The sequence below is a fragment of the Heterodontus francisci genome, chromosome 13 (genome assembly GCF_036365525.1).
Source record: "Heterodontus francisci isolate sHetFra1 chromosome 13, sHetFra1.hap1, whole genome shotgun sequence".
NCBI lineage: Eukaryota > Metazoa > Chordata > Chondrichthyes > Heterodontiformes > Heterodontidae > Heterodontus > Heterodontus francisci.
The window spans coordinates 5,409,565-5,428,927 of NC_090383.1; the positions used below are offsets into that span (position 1 = coordinate 5,409,565).

The following is a 19,363-nucleotide window of genomic DNA, read 5'->3' on the forward strand; positions in this document are numbered from 1 at the left end:
ACTGACAACTACATGAGATTATGGCAAATCATCAAAGAGGTAAGTGAGAGGCAGGGAATGAGTGCTTAGGGCCTTGGCAGCTGGAGTGCAGAGATCAAGGGAGGTTATAGAGATGGGAAGGGGTGAAAACATGAGAATTTTTAAAAAAGTGTTGCTTAACAGGGCATGAGCAGCAGAGTTCTGGATGGTGGGAGGAAGCTCACCTCAGGATCAAATATAACACCAGACAGTTGCTAGGGAAGAGATGGACTTATAAAAGGCTTTCTCCTTGATCAACTTTTTTTTAAACTATAGTTTCTAAACCTGCCAATTTTTAATCCAAGTTTATTTGAGGGGGTCACCTGTATTGTCAGTATAAAGAGTTTTATATTTAAGCTGATTAGACCCACTCGAAGGACACCAGATGAGTTTCATCCTTAAAGTAAGCTATTCAGACAAAGAAGGTTCAAATATTTTATTTTCAATTTACTTACAGTATGAAGGTTCCAATAATCCCACAGCATATGATGCAACATGCAGAGAAGAAAACTCAACATTCAACATTAACTGTTTTCCCCCTACACAAACTAAAAACATTCCCATGTAGTAAGGAAAAGATGTATGCACTACCTTGGACTGCAGTCAAATTATGCACAAGCAAAGGGAAAGAGCATTCCCTACATGACTAACAAATACTTATGTACAAATAAATTCACAAGACTAGATTCCCCTTGAAACAGAGCACATGGCAGTTGACACTGGAACAGATACAACTGGCTGTAGTTACAAGCCATGCATTGATCCAGAGGAAGAGTACAGTTAGTGGAGTTCTTTTAACATTTACCAACATTTGGCAACTTTTATATGAATATTGCAATTTATGTAAACAAGAGGAACATTTCAACCTACATGCAAAAAGTTTATCATGCAAGGACACCAAGCACCTGGATCTCTCTCACAAAGTCAGAGCCCACCAGTGTGCAGCACTTACCTGAAGGAACAGCAATGGCAGAGAGGTACTTGAACAATTTATTCTTAGCACAAAGTCTAGCCTGCCCCTTTTCCCATTACACATCTTCAATGAAGAGACTGGATTAAATCAATGATAGAAATAATTCCTAGTGTAAGTTTTGTTTTACTTCCTTTCTAACCTACCCTACCTCCGCTAGTAAGCAAAGGGATCACCCAGAGTTTGAGGAAGAACTCTCATTGCAGCTCACTACTTGCACTGCACATGTACAAAACCGCAACTGGATGAGGAAGAACAATTTCAAATTTTAAAAAGTTACAACTCCATATTCTGGATCTGACAAAAGGATAACCAGGAGGTATAACTGGTCAATTTGAATATACAGTTTCCTCCTGAACAAAAGACCACATTAACAAGTCGTTTTCCCATTCCTATCCAAACAGTGAAATGAACTGCATCTTTTTAAAATGGGCTGAGAGTAATTGGATATTATGTTCTTCTCAAACCTGCTGGATCTCCTTGCAAAGTCCATTTGCAGTTTAATCTGATATGACTGCAAAAACAATGACTTCTGCTCAACAGTGTCTTTAATTGGTAATCCTCACCAAGTTACCATAATATACAAAAAAGATGTGGCATCTACATTATGCTGGAGTAATTACTGAAAGGAACTAGCTAAAGAGAGACAGTCCCCGATAAGGAACGCATAAAATATGGAACATTCATTAACACAAATGTAAATAATTGTGACCAGAAGCAAAAATGTTTACATTAAAAGTCAACATACCAAAACAAGAACAGTATAAGTAAACCCTGTCCACGAACTATTTTTCAACAGTTTTAATTTATTACCAGACATGAAATACATATAATGGGAAACCAAATAAAAACACACATTGATAATTTTATGACAAAAGTATTTTAAAATGGTTTATGTAATCCATGCTTGGCACTTCGTAGACTACTTTTTTTTATTTTGAATCAAGTCTCTGCATCAAGTTTATTAAAGCCCAACTTCTACTTTTACATTTACAAAGCTATAGATATACTTCCTTGTTATAAAAGATGAGAATGAAATAAATAAGAATCCAGCCCCTTCCCCTTCTCCACCACACTGAGATGCTCCTTTTCAGCTGTCCTTCAGATTTTAAAGTGCTACACTGGGTTATTGAGAGAATTGAAGTTCAATAACACTTAGTTGGCTTCATGAGGCTCATGTTGGAAAAGGTGGCTTCACAGAGAAAATACTTCCATTAAATACACAGAAAGCATTGCTGGACATCTTGAGCAGATCTTCAGAAATGGAGAAAGCAGAAGTGTTGGGTAGAGCCTTGAAAGAGGTCACACATCAACCACCATCTTTTTGTGGATGTCTAGGCCTCCTACAACCTGGATGGGAAAGTAGAAGTGTTAAGTATTTGCCTCCATCACTGAAATGCACACGGCTGCAACCTTATAATATGTTGGATAATTAGGGGAAAGCTCCTCAAATCATTTACATATACAAGTAACTTTTTAATAATGTCAAGAATCAGAAAATACATGTATAATACAAAACAAAAGTCATGTTCCATCTTTTCCAGATTGGCAGTACCTATGACCATACCCTGGCCCTCATCTTATACTAGATTTAAGCATATCTATGCTCCTGCAATAGAAATCTGTTACAGGATAGAACCAATAGATTCTTGCATTCCCAGGTTCCAGGGATGAGGGATTTTAGCTATAAGGTTAAATTGGAAAAGCTGGGGTTGTTCTCCTTGCAGCAAAGGAGATTGAGAGGAGTTTTGATAGAGTAGCCAAAAGCTTTTCTCATTAGCTGATGACAAGGACCAGCGGGACACAGATTTAAGGTTTTAGGCAAGAGATGCAGTCTCAGTATTAATATTAATCATGTTTGTCATATTGACATGCTTGTAAAACAGCATTTCTTATATTTTATACAGTCATAAATATCTGCAATTACATACAATAGATCAGGTGGAAACAACTGTCAACACAACAGTGACCACTAAAAGCACTATGAGCTCCCCGATGGCTAGTATGTAAAGATTCAGTCCATTTGTACTGAGTTGGCTAATCATAGCCAAGTCAGCTGTTGGATTGAGGAAACATAGTCGCAGTTCTTATTTCCAATGACGCCTGCTGATGGGGCAGGGTGGGTGAAAACAGGATTGGGATTAGCTGTAGCCCTCCAAATAGCTGACGCTCAGTCTCTGGGTTCACACATAAAGATACCAAACCTACTTGGTATGCTTTTCATTCTTTGACTATGTATCCCCCATACATCATAGAAGTATAGCCTAATTAGTTATGGGGAAACCATGCTAAATATGAAAATTGCACCAGGATACTGCACATAGGCGGTGCCACAACCTTGACCCAATACAGAATTCAAAGCCCATCAATTTCAAGCTACCCCTACAAAGCCTATCGGATTAAACAGCTAGAATCATATTGTTTGGTGGATAACCACTCTACCCACTATTTATCCATTTTCACTCCACACCAAACAGGTATGCACACAGATGCATACCAAAGAGAAGAAGCTAGTAGGGGGAAGTCACTGTTTAGTATCCATAGTACCAGCTGATCTGCTAAAGGCATAAGTCTATGCTTCAGTTACATTTGGGCAGTAGTATTCAATAAATATGCATGGACTGCTGCAAGTGACATGTATGCAACCCTCACTTACATGCATTTCACTGGCAGTTGATACAAATGATGCACTGGTCCTGGCATATTCTCTGTGCCAACAAACTCAGCATTTGCTCCTGGAATTATTTCAGCAGGTGAGTTCACACCATTGACTGAAGTCATGTCTTTGGCAATGTGTAATGCTGGGGTGTTTCCTAGACACCAATATGTCTTCAGAACTGGCTGGATATCTGGTTTTTACTGTGCGTATCTATTCTGTTTTAGCAGTGTAGGAGAAAGCATTGTAAACAGTCATAAATGCTTGTGATGGTAAATGACTTGATACTGTTTCCAGGAGCATTGGTGCTGGAGAACAAGCCAATAGGAAACAAACTTGCCAGAGACACAAACCTCAGTAACCTCCCCAGCTGAAGAAACATTGATATGGCTTGACAGATTCACAAAACACACTGTTCAAATTCAAATTATAAGCAAAGCAGCCCACTATTAAATTAGTCAATAACAATCTGGATACTCCCATCGAGCAGAAAGTTCAACAATAAAGGCCCTTCCTAAAGTCTGTTTCACACCATAGGATTTAACAAAAGCATGTCCATTTAAAGTTCAATATTTTTTTTTTAATTTTATATTTTAACACGGATGAAAATATGAAAATACGATTTTATAACTTAGCGATGCTCTGCAGAGGAAACTTTTCAAGCAAAAGGTAAGAAAACGCAAGAGCATGTTTTTGTTGAAATAAGCAGAACAGATTTACTTACTGCACAGAACTCTTCAAAGGATATTCTTCCATCTCCATCTTTATCTGCATTAATTATGGTTTTGTCTACAATTTGCTGTAGCTGAGTGTCCTTTAGATTGTTCCCAACCATCATCTTCAACACCTGGAAAAGCTCTCCATTAGAGATGTATCCATCCTTATCCATGTCATAGATGCGGAAAGCAACTGATAAAAAGAAAAAGTTACAGACAACTGTTGCAGTCAAAACACCAGGTTTTACTTCACTTAGTAACTGCTTGATATTTTCAATGCAAAAGTAAAACTAACTCAAAATTGATCATGCTTTAGCAGATGATTATGAATTACTGGTAGGGAAAATACAGCTTCTGTATCGCGAAGAGTAACACTGGGAAATTCTAATTGCCTTGAAAAAAATAATAGCAACATAGAAAAGTTATGACATGGAAAGAGGCCATTCAGCCCATTGTGTCTGCACCGGCTTAAAAAAAAAACTAGCCACCCAATCTAACCCCACCTTCCAGCACCTGGTCCGTCGCCTTGCAGGTGACAGCACTTGTGCAGGTCCAGGTACCTTTTAAATGGATTGAGGGTTTCTGCCTCCACCGCCGATCCGGGCAGTGAATTCCAGACACCCACCACCCTCTGGATGAAAAGGTTTTTCCTCATGTCCCCTCTAATCCTTCTATCCACCAACTTAAATCTGTGCCCCCTGGTAATTGACCTCCCCGCTAGGGGAAACAGTTCTTCCTGTCTATTCTATCTAGGCCCCTCAATTTTGCACACCTCAATTAAGTCACCCCTCAGCCTCCTCTGTTCTGAGGAAAACAACCCTAGCATCTCCAATCTTTCCTCTTGGCTGCAATTTTCAAGCCCTGGCAACATTTTTGTAAATCTCCACTGTATTCTCTCCAAAGCAATTATATCCTTTCTGTAATGTGGTGACCAGAACTGTACACAATACTCCAGCTGTGGCCTAACCAGCGTTTTATACAATTCGAGCAATACATCCCTGCTTTTGTATTCTATACCTCGGCCAATAAAGGAAAGCATTCCATATGCTTTCTTCACCAGTTTATCCACCTGTCCTGTGGACAAGCATCCAAGGTCTCTCACTTCTCTACCTCTCTCAATATCCTCCGGTTTGTGTATTCCCTTGCTTTGTTTGCCCTCCCCAAATGCATCACCTCACACTTCTCCAGATTGAATTCCTTTTGCCACTTTTCCGCCCACTCAAACAAATCATTGATATAATTTTGGAGTCTACAGTATCCTCTTCACTATCAGCTACAAGGCCAATTTTTGTGTCATCTGCAAATTTCCCAATCATGTTTCCCACATTTAAATTCAAATCATTAATATATACTACAAACAGCAAGGGACCCGACACTGAGCCCTGTGGAACGCCATTGGAAACCGCCTTCTATTCACAAAAACATCTGTCAACCATTACCATTTATTTTCTGTCACTGAGCCAATTTTGGATCCGACTCGACTCATTCCCCTGTATCCCAAGAGCTTTTACTTTTCTGACCAGTCTGCCAAGTGGGACCTTGTCAAATGTCTTACTAAAATCCACGCAGACAACATCCACTGCACAACCCTCAACGATCCTCCTTGTTGCTTCCTCAAAAAATTCGATTAAGGGCAAGTAGTGTCTTACTAACTTAACAAATCCATGCTGACTATCCCTGACTTTCTAAGTCAGAGTTTATCCTACATCTCAATTGATTCTAATAATTTGCCCACTACCGAGGTCAGACTGACCGGCCTATAAATTATTTGGGCTATCCCTCGCACCCTTTTTAGCAATGGTACAACATTTGCAGACCTCCAATCCTCTGGTACCTCACCTGTATGTAGTGAGGAATTGAAGATGATCCTCAGATCATCCACTATTTCATCCCTGGCTTCCTTCAACAGCCTGGGATACAATCCATCCGGCCCTGGAGATTTATCCACTTTCAAGGATGTCAGACCCTCTAGCACTTCCTCCCTCATTATGCTTATTGTATTTAATATTTCACACTTCTCTTCTTTAACTAAAATATCTGCATCATCCCTCTCCTTTGCGAAGACAGAGACAAAGTACTCATTAATAACCCTGCCCACAGCTTCTGCATCCATGCATAAGTTCCCTTGTACATCTCTGATAGGCTGTAACCTTTCCTTAGTTATCCTCTTGCTCTTAATGTACTGATAAAACATCTTTGGGATTTCCTTGATTTTTACCTGCCAATAATTTTTCATGTCCTCTCTTTGCTTTCCTAATTTCCTTTTTTACTTCAGCCCTGCACTTTCTATACTCCTCTAGGCTTTCTAAAGTATTAAGAATTTTGTGATCGTCATAAGCTCTCTTTTTCTGCTTTATCTTACCCTGTATGCTTCTAGATAGCCAGGGGCTCTAGATCTGGCAGTACCACCCTTTTTCTTTGTGGAAACATGTCTACACTGTGCCCATAGAATCTCGCATTTGAATGTCTTCCACTGGTTTGCCACTGATTTTCCTTCAAGTAGCTGTATCCTGTCACTTTCGCCAGATCACCTCGTAAAATTTGCCTTCCCCCAATTTAGAACTTTTACTCCTGTTCTATCCTTGTCCTTTTCCATAATAATCTGACTGTACTATCTCCAAAATGGTCACCCACTGCTACTTCCTGCATATGCCCAGCTACATTTCCTAAGATTAAATCTAGAATTGCGCTCCCTCTCATTGGGCTTGTTACGTGCTGGCTAAAAAAGTTCTCAAATGCAAGTCAAGAATTTTGTGCCCTTCACATTTTGTATCCCAGTTGATATTAGGGTAGTTGAAATGCACAACTATTATTGCCCTATTGTTCTTGCACTCAGAAATTTTCCTACATATTTGTTCTTCTATCTCCTTCACTATTTGGAGGTCTATAGTATACTCCCAGTAGTGTGGCGGCCCCATTGTTATTTCTCAGCTCAACCCATATGGCCTCATTTGATGATTCATTCAGCATATCACCTCTCCTCACAGCTGTAATTGATTCTTACACTGCCTCCTTTTTTATTCCCCTCTCTATCCTGCCTGAAAACTCTATCCAGGGATTTCAAGCTGCCATTTTTGCCCCTCTTTAAGCCAAGTTTCTGTTATGGCAATGATACCATGCTGCCATGTGTCTATCTGAGCCCTCAGCTCATCGGATTTACTATACTCCTTGCATTTAAATAAATGCCTTTTAACGCTGCCAAATTCAAAGTATTAACCTAATGCTGATTTGAAGCATGTTAACTTACTGACAAATAAACACAACTTGTATTTTTAAAGCACTGTTAATATAATAAAACATCCCAAGGCACTTCACAGGAGCATTATAAAACAAAATGACCAAGCAACATAAGGATGTATTATGGCAGGTGACCGAAAGCTATAGAGGGGGTAGATTTTAAGGAATGACTTCAAGGAAGAAAGTGAAGTCGAGGGGTTTTAGGGAGTGATTTCCAGAGCTTGGGGCTTAATCAGCTGAAGGTGAACTCAGTCACAACTTTAAAAAATTGAAAAACCGGATTTTAAAAAAACTCAACTATTCTCACTTGTGCAGCGCATATCCAAACCACTAGATCAACAGCTACACCAACAGCCCCACTCCAACTTCACAAAAGCACACAGCCAGTCCCACTAACAGCATCATTTTTGGAAGAAATGTAGCAGGTGAAAAACAGTCATGAAGGACTCATGGTATAAAAAGACCAAAATAATAAACACTGCTGAGGAATGTACATAATATTTATAATGCAATAAGACGCAGGATGTACATTAATTTAAAGTTTGTACTGCATGTTTTAATCTTTGCCACAGATAAATATAGGACTTACATTTACATTGCACCCTTCAGTACCCCAGGACGTCCCTAAGCACTTTAAGCGGCGGCACAGTGGCGCAGTGGTTAGCACCGCGGTCAATTCTGGGTCCTGCCTGTGTGGAGTTTGCAAGTTCTCCCTGTGTCTGCGTGGGTTTTCTCCGGGTGCTCCGGTTTCCTCCCACAAGCCAAAAGACTTGCAGGTTGATAGGTAAATTGGCCATTATAAATTGCCCCTAGTATAGGTAGGTGGTAGGGAAATATAGGGACAGGTGGGGATGTGGTAGGAATATGGAATTAGTGTAGGATTAGTATAAATGGGTGGTTGATGGTCAGCACAGACTCGGTGGGCCGAAGGGCCTGTTTCAGTGCTGTATCTCTAAACTAAACTAAAGAAGTATAGTCGCTGCTGCAATGTCGGAAACACAAACAGCAATGAAATAAACGAGTTGAGCATCTGTTTTTTTTTAAAAAGTGACGTTGGTTGAGAAACAAATGTTGCCCAGCAGAACTCCCTTGCTCTTCAAATAGTGCCGGAGATCCTTTATGTCGTGAAAAGGCAGATGTTTATCATCTCATCTGGAAGACCTCCAATAAAGCAGTACACCCTCAGTACTGCACAAGAGCCAGCCTAAATTATATGCTGGAGTGGGGCTTCAGCCCATGACCTTTCTGACTCAGAGGAAAGAGCACTACCCATTGAGCTAAGGCCGATACACAAATGTCCAGAATAAACTTAAATGTAGTGGTTTTCTCCCAATTTTAAAAAAGCTTTCCATAGGTAAATACATGCAGAAACATTCCAGTTATCTCTACTACAAAATCAATACATAATGCAATTAATCAAGAAAGGAAACATGTGTATTAATCACTATTTATCAGCCATAGCTCAGTTGATAGCACTCTCACCTCAGTCACAAGGTTCTGGGCTTAAGTCCCACTCCAGGGCTTGAGCATAAAAATCAAGGCTGACATTCCAGTGCAGTACTGTGGGAGTACTTCACTGTCAGAGGTGCTATCTTTCGAATGAGACGTTAAACTGAGGCCCCATCTGCCTGCTTGGATGTAAAAGATCCTAGGCACTATTTTGAAGAGCAGGGGAGTCATCCCTGGTGTCCTGGCCAATATTTATCCCTCAATCAACATCACAAAAATGTTATCTGGTCATTCTCACATTGTTGTTTGCAGGTGTTTGCCGTGCTTCCTACACGATAACAGTGAGTACACTTCAAAAGAACTTCATTGGCTGTAAAGCGCTTTGAGACGTCCAATGGTCGTGAAAATATATATTAAAAAATTATACTTACATCGCAATTTCTGTTCTTTGTCACCTTTGACGCTAAATTGGGAGACCCCTTCAATAAACTCTGCAAACAATTACATAACAAAGCTAGTTGATGCTTTGAAATGACTGAACACTTAAAATGATTAGATTCGTAATTTATATAAGCAAATATAGTACTCAAACTGCAACAAAACCTTTTCCAAAAAAATTGGTTATTATACCCAACATCCAAATGCAGGGAGGCTTTAGACCAGCACTATATTTTAAACAATTTTAACCCTTAGACTGCCACCAGGTTCAAGACAAACTTTCGGTTTTCTTGGTGATCTGATTGTGATCCAGCGGTGCTGAAAAAAAATAAACTTCTAGTAAAACTACTCAGGAAGGAATAGACACTGCATTAACCCCAAACTGAGATGCAAGATAAATCCATGTAAAAAAAAACTTACGCTTAACTAATTTGTCCCATTTTCCTTACTTCGTTCATTTTTGATTTGCAAAATTTGCAAGCTTTCACTTATCTTTGTCTTAATCACTCTTGCCCATTTTGCAGGTGGGAGGAATCTTTTTTTTTAAGGAGAGGGATAGAATATGCTTTCTCTCACTGAACAGTCTCAATTGGCTGCAGTGCTGGCCATTAAACAGCATATATTCTGAAGACTGACCTAATTTAACATAAAATCTGCCCAAACTCAAAGGCTGCTGCCAATTAACATTTATCTGAACTCCCTATTGCCCAATATCTGGAGAGTTCTCTATCCTACCCAGGATTAAAAATAACATGTGATACCCATTCCATTTCTTTGAGTAACCAAACACTATTCTTAAAGTCCCATTATCTTCTCACTGTATTGCACAATTAATCCAAACTGTAAAGCACAGAGCAGTGGTCTTACACAAAGCATTCCATCTAATACTTCCTTTCTGAAAAAAAAAGAACAGAACTGTGCATTTCACAGCTATCTTTGACTGGTAAAATCATTTAAAAACAAGTCAAATGCAGATCGATCCAAGAAGTTCATTCTTAATTGTGACTTCAATTGCATTCTGTGCCGCTCCAAAGCCATGCATCTGCAAACCCCAAACTATATGAAGGGTAACGTGCATTCCTATGGTCAAGCAGCTCTGCAGCAGCCTTCAGACAGATTTGAACACACACACCCTGATGTTTACAAGCTGCTCCCACACACACGAGCATTCCCACCCAGTAACTGATGTCACCAGAACTATGAAGCAGAGAAAGTGACCCCCATGTGAGACTGATATTTAGTCAAAAAAGAGTTAATTTTGTTACCAACAATCTTTGGCTAGTGAACTATTGTCTGCCATTTAGGGAGTGGGAAGAACGGTTTATTCCTGCTGTACTGCCCTTTGCCTTTAATTACAAAAAGTAAACAATGATCGATATAACCAACTGAACTCCCAGAAACTATTAGGATCACTTAATCACACTTTTTGTGGAATGGTGCAGACATAGGACTGGAAACTTCTAGAATTACAGCACCTACACATTCTGATGCTGCTTACTACTGAACAGTACAAATTAATATAAAGTTTAATCCATACATTAATCAAAGCAGTTTATATTATTGCACATTGTAGTGCAGATGCTATGCTGTCCCCCAAAATCCCAATGGGATATCTGGGCTAAGCTTGTAGATCAGGGTTGTCCAACCTTTTTGTGCGGAGGGCTGCATTATGATTTTTGCTCGGCCCGGGGGGCTGGCGAGCAAATTTTGAAAGATTGAGGCATTAAAAATTTATTGTACTAATAAAAACAAATGTGCATTTTTGTGAAGAAGCTTTAAATGAGAAGACTAATTTGTTTACTTACTTTCTTGTCACTATATTGAAAATGATTTAGTGACATACTTGGCATTGTTTTTGCTTGCGTAAGTACTCAATCTCTGCTCGCACACTTGATGCGGCGATGCAGAGTATTCTGGATATCCATCTGTCAGGAGACCTTGATATCTCTCTGTCTGTCTGTCTCTCTCCCTGTATCCCATCCCGCCTCCCTCTCTGTTGCACCCCTCCTGCTCTGTGATTTCCTCACTCTCTCTGTTGCCTCCCCAATCCTTCCCCCCCCCCTCCAATTCCATTCCCCCGATTTCCTTTGCCCCCCCCCCCTCGCTCTGATTCCCTTCCCCCTTCCTCCGATTCCCTTACCGCCTCTCTCCCTCTGATTCTCCCCTCCCTGTCTCTGACAGTTGCACTGAGCAGGAGCACTCAGCAAAGCAGTTTTGCGGTTGGTCAGTTTGTTTATAAACATCGCACTGAGTTTCACAGCTGACAGCGCATTCAATCAAGAACTGCAGTAAAATATTTTCAGTGAATTTTACCCTGCAAAAATGACAATTTTTTGATAATCCTTTGTATCCTTGCATAAATAACAGCGACACACTGTTCCAGGAAAACTGCTCCTGTTGTTTTAATACTCTGACAGGAACTCGCTTCCCGACATCGGACAGATTCGGGCTTTTCCAGCAGGCTTTGAAAAAAATGGCAGAAAAGCCCGAATCTGTCAAAGTTGGGAAGCGCATTCCTGCTTCAGCAGCTGAGCTGTGAAACCGAGAGTGATGTTTTTAAAAACGCCACTCTGCAAGAAGGAGGCAAAGGGAAATTTCCCATCTCCAGTCACGGAGCCCTGGTGAGAATGAGGAATGGCTTGGGTACAGTTTACACCCGCTGGCCAGATGGAAGCCTTTGGCAGGCCGGATCCTGGCCCGCAGGCCGTATATTGGACAACTGTATTGTGGATAAATAAGAACTACATGTGTTACTGTATGTGTCACGATTTTTTAAAAAAACATACCACGCAATGCAAAATAAGAGGCAGAAATTATCTTGGGGTTCAGACAAATTCAGTAACCCATTTCAGCTTAAGTCATTCATTTCAACACTTCAAAATATTGCTGTCTTTCAACTCAGTTCCAAACTCTAAGTAGCTCCTTACCTTTTTGCCAATTAAATCCACTGGACCTCTTTTTAAGAAAAGGCCTGAAGTTTTGGGGCCAATATTATCACTAATTTGTCCAACTTTCAGTCAAAATACATTAGAACATCCTTAATGATTCAAAACCTTACTTCGGTAATCCAAGATTAAAGATAATGCAACACCATCCCAATTAGGAATTTCTGAAAATATGAACTCAACACAAGTTGTGGCATTTTGGTGCCTATACAAAAGATGAGATGCAATCTGCTGGCATTTAACCAATCTGTGGTAGCTATTCAGATTTTGCACGTACATACAAGTCACACTTGTTAAAACCTATACCACCTGTTATCTGTTGAAATACCAAAGCAAATATAAATATCAAAGCTTGGCATTTACATAATTCCAGTTCCCCAAACACCATGGCTATTATATAAAATATACTACCCAATAACTATCACAACATTTAGTAGAATTGCAGCATGGTAGATTAAACACAAACTAGGTCAGAGCCAAGAGGAATTTCCCCTGAATCCTCCAACAATCTAAGGGTCAAAACTATGAACAACAGCAGCAGTTCCCTCAAATAAAGCCATCAATTTTTGAAAAGGACATAAAATAGTTTCTGCCAACTGTAACCAGATGATTTTCTCCCAGAGCACTACTAAAAAAAAAAGCAAGTCTGAACCTGCAGCTGGAAATGCCTGAAGACAATTAATTTTCTCTCTTGATGTGTGCTGGAAATATTACTTTGCTTCATTCCCACAGTAGTATAGAACTCAACAATACAGGCCAACATCTTACATCCAACATCCTCTGTATAGGTAGAAAAAGGCACGTTGTACTTCCATAAAATAGTCACCTATTCCAATGACATTTCATTCAAAAATTAGGACTCCAAATGTAATGCCAATTGCATCTAAAATTCCAAAATTAACATTCTGTTGGATTATACAGTCATTCATTCTAAACTATATATGGTTTCACGTAAATAAAATGTCACTCTGAAAGCATGCTATCCCTTGTTGTGCGTCAAGCTATTATTCAGAGTTATTTTTATCATGATGAGGTGGAGCTTCAAAATACCTTCAACTGAATCCTATTCAAGGTCTCAGGGAATTACAGCAAAAGACTTCATATGACCAGATGGGAGATGAAACCAGCTTAAGGCTGATGCAACCAGGCTACACTTTATAGTCTCAATCTATGGAGAAAAGTAGTTCTCAGAACATGAGCTGTCTACAGTCTACTCCTGTTATTGAGTAGTTTATTGCTGGAAAAAAACTGAATTACTCAGGAAATTCAATTTAAGCGATTTAAACAAAGGGGTCTTTTTCGACAGAATTTAAAATATAATTCAAATTAGCAACTTCTGAACTAAAACTGTACTTCTAGCAACTACTCTGAAGATATATATTTAATCATTTAAAATCCAAACATGCTCCTTTAAATCTAGGAAATCATAGGAAAGGTGCAAGATTAGTGCTCCTACAAATCTGTTGTTATTCACACAGTAAGTCAGGACAAAAAAATCCTTACACGCAGGTCTGCATGTAAAACTGTCTTACGGAACTATATCAATCACTAATTTGAATCCACTTCTAACAGAAATTAAAACAGTTCTTAGGCAAGTTGGGTTAGTCTCCAAACTTAATGACAGTCAAGTACAAGTTATAAAGGTAGACTTCTAATTTCAAAAACTTTCAAAGCTAACAGCTCTCATCTCATTTCCGATATGATCCACTTCACCCATATTTGCTTAAGTGTACTGCTTTTTCAGATAAAACTTAAAAGGTTAGGTAAAAAATAATGACATTATTTTATCTGATAAGGAAAAGCAAGAGATCTGCATGCCCTTTTACATATACACACATCCCGGTGTGATTTCACAATTTTCTTTCACAAAATTGCACTTGAATTAACAATTGTAATGTTTACATTTCATCTTTCTAAAGAGGGGAACAAAGAAACCTCACTAAGCATGCTCCCCAACATTGCTATTTTCTGATCCAGAAAAATCCCCATACCCCAATTAATTTAAAAAAATCCTCGGGGCTATTCTGCTCAATAGATTAAATAGTTCTAATCTACAAAGCTATTTAATTTGATGGAGGAATATAGATTCATTAGATGTTCATCTCAAGATTAATTTAACATTTCCACAACAGTTGGATTTGAAAGAATTTAAATTCATTTTTTACATTTGTAAAATATTTTTAGCTTTTCTGAACAGCCTAATTAGTTTTGTACTTCAATTTATAACCAGATGCTAGATTACAAAATCTAGTGAAACCAAAGATGTAGACAAATTTAACTAAGTTTATATCATGATTTTGTTGTAAATTTGTAGAATTTGCTTAAAACTCAGCAGTTCAGCTGTATAAAATGGATTCAGATTGCATCATTTTAAAAAGATTACAGTGCTAAAATTCACCAGCATATTGCATGCTCTAAATTTCATTTCCTGATTATGTAAGATTTTAAATAATGAAAATTCATTCAGAAAGCCTACTTGGTGCAATTGGAACAGGTGATGACATCTTAAATATTGTCCCAAATCCATTAATTCCCCGAGAACTAGATTTAACAATTCATATGCATTAATCTGCCTAACCTTTTAGTTATAAAATGTTCCACTCAAACTACCTAAAGATGATTTTTTGGACACATTTAATTAACTTCTTATTGAAAAGGCTACTAATTCTACTGAGTTTTTAAAAAAATAGATTTTGATGCCCATACACTATTAAAAAGTACTGAAACTATTTCAAGCTAAGCTTGAATGCTCATATAATGGACTAAGATTCAAAACATGACTTAGTGAGAAGAAAGGAGTTGGGGGTTAATCATTTCTAGTGATTTACCCACAATTCCCCAACATTAAACATCTTTCAAAGTTTATAGGGAGTTTGAAATTGGGATTTCCAGTTTAAGGTTCGGATTAAATGTAGTGCTAACCTCGTCTCTAAAATACTCGAGATGACTAATGTATGCTTTACTTTCTGAAGTTATCTATAAACAAATCTTTTTATGCAGAAAATTATAAAGACAAAATTGTCTGGCAAACTGCAACTGAGAAATAATGAAGTTATTAAATAATACTTAATGTAATTTTTACATACATGCTAAATATTTGCAGGCATGGTAGGAACAATAAATGTCTTTCTAAACAATTCCTAGAAATGCACACACAAAGCCAATGCTTTTTAATTTAAAAAAAAATGACTTGCTGCAAATTTAATTTTGTACTTAATTGCTAAAAGACACCTTACCTTTAAAGTCAACTTCACCATTTCCATCGGTGTCAAATATATCAATAACTCGTTGCACTAGAGGGTTCTGTTGCAACTCAGGCAGAGACATAAATTCTTCTACACTCAGTGAGCCAGAATTGTCCAAATCCAGTTTCTTAAACCGCTTTCCTAGCCGTTTAATCTCATCAGCATCAACTGAAAAAGTAAAATTGATGAATCAGTATTTTAAGTTTACATGGAATTGGAACCAAGAAAAAAATCAGTTTCTTCACAAATGTACAAGATGGATAGAAGATTTAAACTGCAACTATGCAGTGTTTTTCCTCATGACAACAAAAGTAATTCAAAAGTGCAGTAGCTCTTTGAACAAGGTGCTCACCCAGCTTCTTGTCTGTTTTGGCCTTGGCCATCTTGATCAGATTTCTGTGGGTGCAATGCCGACAGCAGACCTAGACAACACATTGGTTACCAACTCTAAGCTTCAGCAGATTGTCACATGACCCAGCTGCCACACAGATTAATCAACCCCTGTCCTATCCTAGAGTTAGGGAATCAGGCTTTAGTACATTTGAGCAGACAAATTCAAAAAGCCTATTAATCTTTATCCAGTATAACTTCACAACAATGGTGTAGGAGGAGATTAGGACACTGTTTTGTTTAATGATTGAATGGGGTTGGTGCTTCCAGAGCAAAACAGTCCACTGAACCACTACAGCTTGACTTTATTCACTTCTATTTCCATGTAAAATCATGGAACAGCAAGTTTAAAATTGCTGCAAAATCACACATTACACAGTGGTAGGCTTGAACTGTCTACAACTATAATAGTGAAGCAACATTCAAAGCTAAATGTGAAAAATGAGACCATGAACTGACCAGATGTAAAATTCTTAAGAATAAGCTCCTGGAGATTTGACACAAATGCTAGACCTAACCCAAACTCCCCTTTTATGTAAAAGGGAGATGGTCTGGTTTGGAAGGGAAAGGAAAGGATCAGGAAGATTTCAAACAATGAAAAGGTGCACATCTTCCTAAGCCATTCACTAAATCAACTTAATACTTGGGAGATCAAAAATTATGCAATTACCCTCATGTTCCATTTTTCTATCCTTTAATGTACTTCCTTCTACATTTCTTTCATTGAAAAAGATCAAAATATGATTTCACAAAAATATCTATGAATAGCTGTTCAAAATGAATAGAATTAATAAGTGGGGTCAGCAGGATTCAATCCTCATTTCACTACATTTCACAAACAAATGATATAGAAAGGATTATATTCAGAATTTCTAAGCTCGCTCAATGCAAAATTATGTGGAATGGTAAAGCATCTACTGGAGCTAGCCATTCAAACAGATCTAGGGAGGCTCAGCAGTTAGGTTAATGATGGGCAAACTGTACTACATTTGTATAAATAACATATCTTGCTTAAGCACAAACATAAATTATTGTAATGTAACATGGAGAAGCACTTGGCAGTGGTCATGAGTTCATTTCAAAATCAAAAGCCCGACCCAGATAATTTGCTAGGCAAACAAAAATCTACTTTACAGAATCTCAGCACCCACAGATGACGATGTAGCTCCAGATCATACATCAATGGGACCACATTTACACTGATATAAATTAAAAGCAAAGTACTGCAGATGCTGGAAATCTGAAATAAAAACAAGTAGTACTGGAAATACTCAGCAGGTCTGGCAGCATCTGTGGGGAGAGAAGCAGAGTTAACGTTTCAGCTCTGTGACCATTTACATGGAGTAGAGTTACAATCACAAGGTTAGAAAGAACGCAGTACGCTAAAAGATTCTCATTTAGACCAGCACTCAGGACAGTAACCATCATTCTCAAGCAGAAATGAAGGGAGAGGTTGATGCAAGTTCTACTAAACTTTAAAATCAGTCCAACAGTTATCATTTTTGTAAGCAAACAACATCTTTGACACAGTTCAAAAGAAACTTCTGCAATATGGGCTGAAGACCAGAATCTCAAAACCCTTTCAAAAAGGAAAAGAAGAATTTTGCTGCCACATTAGAAAGATTAAGCCTTGCACAAGATGGTTAACAGAAGTTAATGACTTTAGTAATGAGGCGAAGGACCGGAAGTAGCATATCCAGTATTAATCTACTGGATTAAAGAGGTCAAGAACTCCTCTCATGAATGTTTTGTTGCGCATAGGGAGTTAACTATTTTAATCCTACCAATTAACTACCACTTTAAACAGAAAATGGATCAGGTCTGCCCCAATCTGAAATTAAATCCTGTATTTAATATGCCATGAACTTTATAAAAATAACACAAGAGATTACAACAAAGGATCCAGAGGGAAGAAACAGAACCTCTCACTAAATTTTGAAAATGATTTTTGTTTTAAAAAGCTAGACAAATTGTGGATGGCAAATATAACATCCCTTTGCAAATAGACAATGTAGGACATTATGAACAATTAGTTTCTTCGTTCAGTTGTTCAAATTACCTATTATAATATAGTATAAAATTACTAAGTATTTGGAGAAACCCCAGTTAGACAGAGCCAGATTTCTAAATGGCAGCTCGTGCTCAATGAATCTTATAGAATCCTTTGAGCAAAGAGTAAAGAAACATTGTAGGCATGGTTTATATGGATTTTTGGATGCATTTGATAAGAGACTGATGTCAAAGATAATGTCACATGGAATTAAGAATGTGACATGCACAGAAGGTAATGCTTAGAGGGCAGAGTGCAAAGGGAATGGATAAAAGTAAGTTTCATAAACTGGAACAATACGATGAGCGGTGTTCCACAGAAGTCTACACAATTTGGACGTTGAAATCGAGGGAATATTGAATTTGCTAATGACACCAAACTGCAGGAATGGCAAACTGTGACAAGGATTTTGAATGAATGCAGGAAACCATGTACGTTACAACTGGACAGGTGGTGAGCCAATACAGAAAAAATACACTACAATTAGATGAGGAAGAGAAAATATATCTTGATAAGATTTTAAAATAATTCTGGAGAAGGACCCCCTTGGTGTGCAGAAACACAGGTTATTAATAGTGGCGGCGCAAGTAGACAAGGCCATCAATAAAAGAAACAAAATGAAATCCTTGGTTTTGTATCAAGGTACAGAACAAAAAAAGCAAGGAGGTAACATTAACAGAAAAGCAAAATATTACAGAGGCTGGAAATCAAATAAAAACAGAAAATAAAGGTCAGGCAGCACTGGAGAGAGAAATAGAGTGAATGTTTCAGGTCAATGACCTTTCATTGGAACAAAAATGTTCCGAAAGCGAAAAGGCAATGTTGAAGCTGCAAGATCTTAGGTCCCAGGTGGAATTAGGAAATAACTATTCAGAAAACAATTTACCCATGAGTCAAGTGTTCCAAGTTCCTGCAAAATGTCAAACATTTTGTGGTAGTGCATTTTTAAACTAACATCTGGTTCTCAAATATTTTCCAAGTTCCATTTAATTTTGATCTGCCAGCACCAAGAACAGAGCATACTTGCAATGCTATTCTGAGATCAGTCATTACAAGATGTACATATCTTTCCCAGTATGATTTCTCCTCAAATTTCCTGTTTGAACAGTAAAGAAATAAAAGCCAGCCTTTCAAAAATTCAGCTCAGTTGTCCAATGTAACACTGATCCATTTAAATTAAGCGAAAACAGAATTTGCCAAGCAAACCACCTGTTTCCCCCAATTCACTCCCACAGCACTTCTGAAGGCA

At 38.2% G+C, this 19,363-nt stretch overlaps 1 protein-coding gene across 2 annotated transcripts in view; it reads right to left on the minus strand.

Annotated features, from left to right (window-relative positions):
• Window positions 1-439: 439 nt before the first annotated feature.
• Window positions 440-19,363, minus strand: part of LOC137376196 (calcineurin subunit B type 1) — a 64,465-nt gene continuing 45,541 nt past the window's right edge. The window contains exons 1-5 of one of the 2 annotated variants that reach the window (XM_068044291.1): window positions 16,027-16,091; window positions 15,666-15,842; window positions 9,478-9,537; window positions 4,369-4,553; window positions 440-2,338 (exon numbers count right to left, since the gene is read on the minus strand). In XM_068044291.1, the coding sequence (XP_067900392.1) occupies window positions 2,291-2,338; window positions 4,369-4,553; window positions 9,478-9,537; window positions 15,666-15,842; window positions 16,027-16,057 (501 nt within the window). In that variant the 5' untranslated portion in view covers window positions 16,058-16,091 and the 3' untranslated portion in view covers window positions 440-2,290. Of the gene's footprint in view, window positions 2,339-4,368; window positions 4,554-9,477; window positions 9,538-15,665; window positions 15,843-16,026; window positions 16,092-19,363 lie in introns of those variants that run through there. The other variant, XM_068044289.1, reaches the window with a different exon arrangement.